We start from the raw sequence: 10,426 nt of genomic DNA, 5'->3' as shown, positions 1-10,426 counted from the left end.
GTATGTTTTTAGGCTAGACTCAGACTTATGTCCAGTCATGGTCATAATATGACGGGAAGGGACCTGAGCTGCGTCCAAGACGTGTTCATTTTGATGCTCAGATTTGGCATCATTGAACCGATACGGTTGTGGCCAATGGCAATGGGATAAAACATGTCTCCCTCAGCGTCCGTGGTAACCGCTAGGTCTGTCACCCTCAGTGCTGCCAGGTTCTCCCCCCTCTCCTCCCAAAGTAAAGCATTTTATCCAGGAACACCTGTTCGTCAAATAGTAGATCTAATTAATGGATGTATAGAATCATGAGCAGTAATAAACGGTCAATATTGATAGTCATTAAAATTGTAAATACATTGAAGTGTAGTGCATCAAAAACATTTTTATTACGTAACGATTTTCTATTTGTCTATTCACCTTGTATTGTAGAAATACGGGACTGTCATCACTGCAAACGTAGTCGTACAGTTTAATCAAATCTGCGTCGGCTATGGGGGCATGATGATTTACTTCGCCGAATCCAGTGCGCTTCAATTCTTTTCCCATCGCCTTGAAAGTCTTGCTTGATGTCTTAAAATCTGCGCCTCGTATTATGTCAATGTCAGGTCTTGTTTTTTCGATGTGCCTCTGTATTCCATGTCTGTAGGCCATGAGCGTTGATTTTTTTCTCCTTTTTCGGTCCTTGCTTCGAGATAAAACTCTGATAAAATAGCGTCAAGATCTTCAGGGGTGAAATTTTCAAATTCGATAGTTTTGCCTTTTGGGCTCAGGTATTCCCTTAAAACACGTATCGCCGTTGAAGTCGCCTTCTTTGTGTTTTTGGCATCAACACTTTCCAAAATAATGGGTTTTTTTCAGTATCCGAAAGTCCCGCAAAACGAGTTTGTTTACTTTCTGTCATCTCAGCGTTACGAATGAGCAGTAACGGGAAGTCCGTCAAGCAAAGCTATCTCATTGGTTGAATCATAAGTCCTCATCCGAGTCTCTCAAAATCTATTTTTAATAACTCAAGTCAATATGACTATTGGTCGGACCTGGGTTGGAGTCAATTACTTGATTCTCAATGCCATGACGTCAAAAGCCTCATGACATCACAATGCTATGATATCACTGCTAATGGCAAGTCTACTGGCAGTAGTCATTTTTTTCATGATAAATAGAATCTCACGCTCATGTCTTCTAATATCAAATATACCTCCGATCAAAAGTTTAGTCACTGAAAACGCTCATTATATCTCATGCACATATATATAATTATGGCTAAGATGATTATCTGATTATATCTCAGATTGATTGCCCCTCTAACTTTGGGGAACGAACTGCAAACCTTATGCACATGAACTGCACGAGGATTATAGGTCAAATTGATAAAGATCATGTGCAAATATCATGTGAACTACTGCGTCCTGATGTTTTGTTAAGGAATTCGCCAAGGTTTATCATTTCTTGAATGACAGTGACAATAATCTTTTCAACTGTACGAATTTGTTTTACAATATCTCAGTTCATGTGTACCTTTAAACACTAACGGATATTTTGCGAATTTTATTTAGGAGCAGTTGCCTGAAGTAAATGGCTGTATTTACACTAAACATTTGCTGGGAAGTAGATATCAAAACTCGTTGACAAAAAGCCTCTGATATCTGTAACTTTATCAGCTCGTGTTGTTAAAATTGCTATCAGGAGAAACTTGGGTGAGATTCTCTATGTATTCCCGACTTACATGAAATTCGAAAGTGTTGGTATTATTGCACTAAATCAAAAGCATACATATGCCCGTTTTCTAACGTTGCACGTGTCAATTACTTTCCATGTACTGTTGCCAAATTTGTTCATTTTGAGAAATGCTGGTATTGATTCTGACTTATAGTTGTTATTGCATCAGTAGTTCAATAAACTGATTATTTTCCCCAATAACGGCATTATGTTTGTATTATACATCACACAGATTGCATGGCCCAGTACGTGAACACTGCATGGTGATGGTCAATATGCTCCTGTATACATGTAAACAGACATAAGGTTCACACACCTGGTTTTCAAAGGTTACGCGGCAGCAATGTTGCAATCGATATTCTCACTAAGTACAACATCCTCATAGTAGGGCTGGGACGGGTAATCGGGTACTCCGCGTCCCCTACTTCTTGGAATCGAGTACCCGGAAAGGGAGAGAACTCTGTAATGACAAGGGCAGATAACAGCTTGAAAACATCGTGGGTTTCTGCAAATGATAATGCCATGAAAAACAGTGTTAATCCTATTTTAACTGAAACACATGTTGTCAAACGTTTAAAAGTTGTCAAACTCGCGTTTTCAAAAGTCAAACACATGTTATCAAACTTTTGAGTCATTTGAGCCTCATGTCTTTATCGTTATGGTCTATATCCGCTTATCGGCAAACCAAGAGCTGTGCAGTAAATCTACTTGTTATGAAATTAATATTGCAACAAAGGTAAAAGTCGGAGTATAATAGACGAATGTTGACTCAATCGTACATGGCTAGAAACGCATGTCTTACACCGCTTTTAGCAATATTCAAGCAATATCACGGCGGTGACACCAGAAAATGGGCTTCACACATTGTACCCATGTGGGGAATCGAACCCGGGTCTTCGGCGTGACGAGCGAACGCCTTAACCACTAATCTACCCCACCGCCCCTACAAGAGTTGAGAGCAGAGGACCCAGCAGCCTGTGGATGAAGCTTCTGTTGATGAACTCCTGACATTATTGACCCCATCCAGAAACAGGATGCTTCCAACATGTCGCAACCAACTCCCTGCTGACCCAACACTAAATATTACGTCATAGAACCAGAAATGTGACGTCAATAGTTTGACAGAAGACAATACCGCTGTGACAACCAGATTTTCGAAGCTTTCTTAGTGTTAAGACAGTCGAAAGGCAATTGTACCCTTTTGGTACTGATAATTCTCGTTCCCTCTCATTGCCTGCAACTAGCTATAGAGGACGGTTTCATGATAATTAACGTTGCAACCGGGCGATCGGTTTTAAAAAGTTGCACGCCCGATGGCCTTGGACGACTTTGAGAATAACGACTAAAGCCTTGACTGAAACAGACTTGAAAAATTAAAGCAGTTTCTCTGCTCTTATTTACCTTCTTATTATTTTTCTTAATCCGGAAAATTCTGGTCTGGCAAATATAAAAAATTACCAGACCAGTTGCCTGGGTGAAATTATGGGGAGTTTACAATACTGTGGTAATTCTATCCATTTTAGCTATTAGTTCAGTGCGTTGTATTCTAGACAGAATTGTGATAATTCGTGTATGTATGCCTCGGAGATTGATATTTGGGAGCCGTCGGGAACATAAAACAAAGCAGACACACAAACAGTTCAGAAAGAATATGGTCCACTTAATCTAACCCGGATATCCATCAATCCCACAGTGTAAACAATGATATAGTGAATCTTTTATTGATCCTTAAGCTGAACTAAGTGGGTTTACAACTCTAAAACATATGACGTTGTTTGTTGATCATGTCCTTTTTCTACCTACGTTTTTACATCGACAAAACAAATAGACAACAAGCACCTGCATCAATAAACGAATCTGCATATATATATCACTACACCTAGGATATACAGACTAGGGGTTGTGATGGCGCCGCTGTACCTTTTGTTCTCGGCTTTACTTCATGCTGCAGCCACAGGGTACGTATCGTGATGGTATGAGTGAGTGAGTGAGTGAGTTTAGTTTCGCGCCGCACCCAGCAATTTTCCAGCTATATGGCGGCGGTCTGTAAATAATCGAGTCTGGTCCAGACAATCCACTGACCAACAGCATGGACGTCGATATGCAGAACTGGGGACCGATGACTTGTGTCAAGCCAAGTCAGCGAGCCTGACCACCCGATCTTACGACAACCATACTCGCTTTTTACGGCAAGTAAGGGTTGCCGAAGGTCTATTCTACCCCTGACTTTCACGGGTGCGTGATGTTATGATGCTGTGATATGACGGACTCCATGACAGAGTGGTGTAGTGGTGGTACTGATAACAGAGGGATATACTGGTATGGCTGTAATACTACTGACAACCAACCACCATGACGCGGCCGAAATGCCACAGAGTTGTAGCTGTAATGTTGATGACAACAGGCTAATGATATGTAGCTGTGTTGTTTATGATAAAAAGCAACGGTAGTGCACATATTGTTGAATACAGGATGTAGCTCCGATATTACTGAAGATAGGCCACCGTGTTGTAGCTGTGATATTGCTGACAACAGGGCAAGGTTTTGTGGATATCATGTTGCTGACAACGGGCCCCTTGGACGTGGCACTGGCGATGAAAATCTTGACATCACCGTAAACCAGGGGCTCCTTTCACAAAACGCTGACGTGACAGTACGTCACCAAAGTAACTTTAGTGCGATGTTAAAGCATGGGAGTCAAGGTTAACCTTAGTAAAGGTGCTTCACCAGGTGTAATTGTAATATTGCTGGCCAGGTGGCTGTCGTAATACCCTCTGTGTAGATGTTCTGCCTTCGACTGTCATATCGTCTTCGCTGATATTCTGTGTTCCAGCTGCCGAAATTCAAGTGTCGGGTTTGAGCGACTTTCAGAATACGACGACGTCGACGTGTTAAACATCAATGTATCGTTGAATTTCGTAAACGACGTGGATGACGTCCTCGTATGTGCCGACGCATGCGCATTAAACTCAAGTTGCGTTGTGTTCTACCACAACCCGGCGACATCATCGTGCATTCTCTACCCCAGTGTGATGATCCCCATCCCTGACACAGGACTGTCAACACCAGGATCTAGATACTATGAGAGACGACTACCGCCAGGTTTGTTTGTGTTGAGACTCGATTGTCTACTTTGGGCAGCGCCATTTGGTATGAGGGGATATGAATTGATGGTTTCATAGTGGTCAAACCAAGAAACCCAAGAAGCCATGGTTGAATTTTGTTGCATGATAGTGATCAAATCAAGAAACTCAGGAGGCAGTTGCATTCAAATCCATCCTGAAACTCTGGAGAAGATGTCACACACACACGCGCGCACACACTCCTTTCTAACTTTTCTTAAAAAAAGCTATATCCTCATCTGGCCGTTACGACGTTTCTGCGTTACTGCTGTTCTATAGGCTGGTGTACGGAGAGCGAAGGCTGGGTTCAGGACGGAACTACCTGCTACAGTTTGTCCGAGGGCCAGGCCAGTTGGACGGTGGCAAAACAGGCATGTGAAGACAAGGGTGGCCAACTGATGATGTTCAAAGACCTGGACAAGAAGAATCTAGTGGTGGATATCGCCAATAGACGTAAGTGACTGTCATTCAAATTGAGCGAGTCAGAGCGAGTAAGATTTTAGTTGGCTTTAAGGTAAGCTAAGGTTCAATGGCGTTTGACATCACTTAACATTCAGGATAATTGCGTTGCACGTGCGTGCACGTACGGGCTTGTGATGAATTCGGTTAAACCTACTGACACAGCAGGCCACAGGTTAGCACTTTAACCAAAACAAAGTCTAATGACAAAGCGTTCGTAACCTTACGACTTGTCGTAATTCTATAGTACACCACTGGTTTACGAATGACGTAATGCTACGACCACTCCGTGGATAGGGTCAGTGAACCTTACAAAGCGGATCCAGGCTGGATAGCATGAAATGACATATTTCAAAGTAGTTTGCTATGGCAGTGCGAGGGTTCGAACCACCGACCTGCAACTCTAAACTCAGATGTTCTGTCCACTACATCACTGAGACATCGTTTAAAAATAGTGAGTAAATGAGTGAGTGAGTTTAGTTTTACGCCGCACTCAGCAATATTCCAGCTCTATGGCGGCGGTCTGTAAATAATCGAGTCTGGACCAGACAATCCAGTGACCAACAACATGAGCATCGATCTGCGTAACTGAGAACAGATGACACGTGTCAACCAAGTCAGCAAGCCTGACCACCCGATCCCGTTGGTCGCCTCTTACGACAAGCATAGTCGCCTTTTATGGCAAGCATGGGCTGCTGAAGACCTATTCTACCCCGGGACCTTCACGGGTCTCGTTTAAATATAGTTTAGATGATACAGGCAGTCCTCTTAACTGTGGGTTGAAAGAACAAACTGACTTTGGTCGTTCCCCATCTTAGTGAAACAATCCTTTGTCAAAATCAGTAACAACACATTCGAAGAGTCTTTAGAGGTTGTGCGTGGAAAATCTCTTACTAATATATTCCATCTTACTTTACAGTCGATTTGTACCACACGAATGTGTGGATCGGTATGAGCGATATTGAGACGGAAGGGGTCTTCAAGTGGATCGACGGTACAACGCTGTCTGGGGATTTTTGGACGTCGTATCAACCTAATGGCGGCAACACTGAAAACTGCGCTATGTTGTTACTGGGAGGAATATGTGACAGCGTCTGTGAAAATGAAAACAAATATCTTTGTGAAAAACTGCAATCCTAAAATCATTTGATTTGAGGATCGTTTTGATTATTACACATAACTGACACGCGTGGGTTAATTGGGTGAGAAGGCATCGCACGACACATGGCGGGTATTGTCGGGAGATCACACTCTTCTTCAAGAGTGGCTTCACATCCACAGGCAAACCAGTCTAGTGCCATATCAAGTAAGAAGCCATTTGAATCAGAAAAATACTGCCAGCCAGTCAGCTAGAGAGCACCGCATGGTTTAAAGAATAATCTCCAATGGACCATATTGCTGAGCGCATTTGTGGAAAAGAAACTTGTCAACAAAAATTAGATGATTATTCTTTCATAGTTCGTAGTAAAACAATTATTGACTTAAACTGTTTGAGAGGCATTCTAGAAGTTGCTGAGATAAAGATGACAAGAATTTTTATGGATGATCAACTTCTTTATTCCAGGGTAGCGACGTTTCGGTATAGATTCTTATACCGTTTTCAAGCGTGTACAAAGATGACAAGAATTTTTATGGATGATCAACTTCTTTATTCCAGGGTAGCGACGTTTCGGTATAGATTCTTATACCGTTTTCAAGCGTGTCAGTCACACGCTTGAAAACGGTATAAGAATCTATACCGAAACGTCGCTACCCTGGAATAAAGAAGTTGATCATCCATAAAAATTCTTGTCGTAATTATTGACTTTTCTTGAGGACAATGCCATCCTTCGTAACTCCATGAAACAGATACTGCTCTTGGTGAGGGTCTCTTATCCTTTCTTGGGACCATATAGCACGATACAGTCCTCCTGAGAGGTCACTATTTGATAAATATCGGTAAATGGTTTTATTGCATGTACATACATAACGTATATTCAGTTGAACTGCCTTTACCCACGTTCTTTGACAGGCATCATAACTCTTTTAAAGTTGATCTTTATTTTGCTACCCTTTTCTTTGAATATGTGTTTTGTTATCTGTTAATTTGAACATGACGAATTGTTTGGTTATTTTTGTTTGTTTGGGTTTTTTTAATTTGTGGCTCAGAAATTTTCTGTTTATAAATAATACCGCAACGAATGTTAGCGTGTTGGGGATTTTTATTTATCTTTTTAAAAAAAAGATCATTTGGACTTGGTACTTAAAATGTTAATAATGCAGACTTGATTTCGTTACTTTAAGTCTGGAATATTGCCGATGTGGTGTAAAGGCCAACTTAGATCAACGCGACTAACACTCAATAAATTTGAATTCTAGATCAATAATGTTGGTTGTTTGTTCGTGCTTGCAGGTTTACTGTGCTGCTATTTGCGGTATCAAGCATGTTGCTGATGTTTAGGCTCTCAAGATGTTCATATTCGTATCTCATGCTCATGATGTCAATCATTGGATGTTGTCTGGTATAACTCGATTATTTACAGGCAGCCATGTATCTGCAGTGTTGCTGAGTGCGACATTAAACAACAAATAAACAAGACTGGGTGGGCTCAGAGACAAATCACAGGGGAATACACAGATTATCTTTCCCAAACTGATTATCTCAGTCGACTGTCAATATTCATGGACAGGTTATATTTCAGGAAACAGGAAGGGGGTTAGATTTGCGCCCTTTTACCCAATATCCCAATAATATCACGGCTGGGGACACAAGAAATAGACTTCATACACTGTACCCATGTGGGGAATCAGAACCTGGTTCTTCGGCGTGACAAGCGAACGCATTTACCACAAGGCTATCCAACAGTTTGCCCTTTACGAAATACAGGCATCTTCAGAAACACTGAGTGAGTATGGCTGTACACAGCTTTTAGTAATATTACAACAATGTCACTACGGAGGACACAGAAATGGGTTCCCCATTTGGAGAATCGAACCCGTTTTTTCACGTGGCGAACGAAGGCTTTAACCACTAGGCTACACAGCAGTCCCTTGCTTGTATACCTGAATAAAACTGGACATCGTCTTAGTCGTTATTACAAGCATTGTTTATTAAGGAATATTCGTGGATAAAATGAATTCCAGGACATTTGCAGATCCCTATTCTCTGCAGTTCTTGGCAATCATGCAGGTAAGTATCCCTAACAGGTGATGTGAGCAAAATCAATCCTGCATACTTTAATTATATAATTAGAAGATGAAGGTAATCAATTTTCATTTTTTGAGGTCCTTTGTCGTCGATTTAAGACCGCGAAATGTAATTTATCACCGAACGCGTCTAGACGTTTAATCTATGGGTTAGACGTGACTAACTGGATCACGTGTTCAGGCTACTGACTTGGGTCATGTCAGGGTCAGGTCGATGCTCATGATGTCAGTCACTGGATTGTCTGGAACAGATTCGTTAATGTACTAAACGCCATCATTTAAACAGAATAACGCTGTGTTCAATATAATCGTAAACACAAAGAGGCCACCACGCTCAATACAACTACCTTGGCTCACTATAGTAACGTGTCGTGAAGCTCCATAAGGAAAATTACGGTACTTCCTGATTTTGTAGTTTAAATAATCGCTTTACACATCAGTCAAGGGGAGATAATGACAGCTGGTTTGTGATTTCCTTTGTTTGGGTACTATATTTTCGGAGAAGGGGCATTATTTATTAGAGGGGTATTTTATTAGGGGGGAGGGGGTGTTTTTGGGGTTTGCTGTCTATTGTTTTTTTACTAGAGGGGGTTCATTTTTTATTGACATGTTGTTGATGATGATTTGATTTGCTGGGGTGGGGATGCATGTTTTTCTACCCCACTGACTACCCCTCCCAATTTTCTGTTAAGCTACAGTCTCTAAATAACAAAACATGAAACATGCTAGTAATATACTCGAATGTTTTGCATCCACAATAGTAACACTGTTGAAGTCCTGAAGGGCTTTAATAGTTGGAAGCGAAGTAAGCCTGATCTAATTTGTTATTGCTAAATACCAATGCTGAGTAGTCTCCCTTGAACTTTAAACGCTGTGATCCAATTACTGACATCAACAAGCAAACAATCTAATATCACACGTAGTATCAGTTCATGAGTGACTTTAGGGTTAAAACGCACTCAGCAATATTCCAGCTTTATGGCGGTCCATTCATGTAGCCAAATTGACTGTTTGAAGTCAATGGTCAACAGTTTCACATGTAATGTAAATGATCTTACTGCATGATATTTCTGGAGTAGTTTTAATTGGTCTCTAAACCTAATGATTAATGCTTCAATGAACTGCCTTCCCTTGCTATTAAACATGAAATTGTGAAGAAAGTCGTTAATTTGTTTTATGGAAGTTGATCAGCTTGAAACAAAAAATGTAAGTGAATTGTGTTTCGAATTTTATTTTAAGTATCCGTTTCGGTAGTCAAATTGAAGATTTCAAGTTTTCAAAAGATCCTCCCGAGATTAATAACGGCGATATTATGATGTAGATGTTGCCATCAATTGGGCAATTGTTCGATCCCGTCAGTTTTCATAACTTTACACTTGAGACTACAAGTAACATATTGCTTTAATGGTCAACACTAGTACTATGTTGGTTAATTGAGTGAGTGAGCTTTTCCTCACGCTGACTTTAGCAATATTCCAGCAATATCACGACGGGGGACCCCAGTAATGGACCTCACACGATATCAAACCTGGGTATTCGGTGTTTTAATCTCTTGGTCACCCCACCGCCCCCTACATCGGTTTATTAATCGGCGATCGAAGTTTGACCAGCAAGTCGCGCTTTTTGGGGTGACTGCTTGGTCAGATGGAAATGATCACTGTATATTTCTGGGGTAACCACCACTTATTGACGGGGACTCTTTAGTCGAATGGAGAGAACTCCTACTTGGCAATGAGTCGCTAAACACCACGAAATCTGAATCAACCTCGGGAAAAAGATCACTAATCATAAATGTCTATTTGCGACTGTCAGTGCTCTCAAACACAGGTTCGAATAAACGAATATGTGTGAGGTCATTAAGAGATAATACTGATTTTTGTAATGGTAAGTGTTATATGGCAAGTATAATCATTGGTCAGGGTGCTCGCAAGAACTACTAAGCTGTATGT

The 10,426-nt window shown here is 41.1% G+C and overlaps 1 protein-coding gene across 1 annotated transcript; it reads left to right on the top strand.

The window, feature by feature from the left end:
- Positions 1–153: 153 nt before the first annotated feature.
- LOC137297210 (uncharacterized) lies at positions 154–6,431 on the top strand. Its single transcript, XM_067829223.1, has 5 exons — positions 154–185; positions 3,594–3,668; positions 4,544–4,812; positions 5,112–5,285; positions 6,211–6,431. Exons 1-5 carry the CDS (start codon positions 154–156, stop codon positions 6,429–6,431), a joined length of 771 nt encoding a protein of 256 aa, XP_067685324.1.
- Positions 6,432–10,426: the final 3,995 nt, after the last annotated feature.

Source organism: Haliotis asinina, chromosome 9 (assembly GCF_037392515.1).
Source record: "Haliotis asinina isolate JCU_RB_2024 chromosome 9, JCU_Hal_asi_v2, whole genome shotgun sequence".
Classification (NCBI taxonomy): Eukaryota; Metazoa; Mollusca; class Gastropoda; order Lepetellida; family Haliotidae; genus Haliotis; species Haliotis asinina.
Note: the sequence above shows the minus strand (reverse complement) of the source record. Positions and strands in the feature narration are given on the sequence as shown.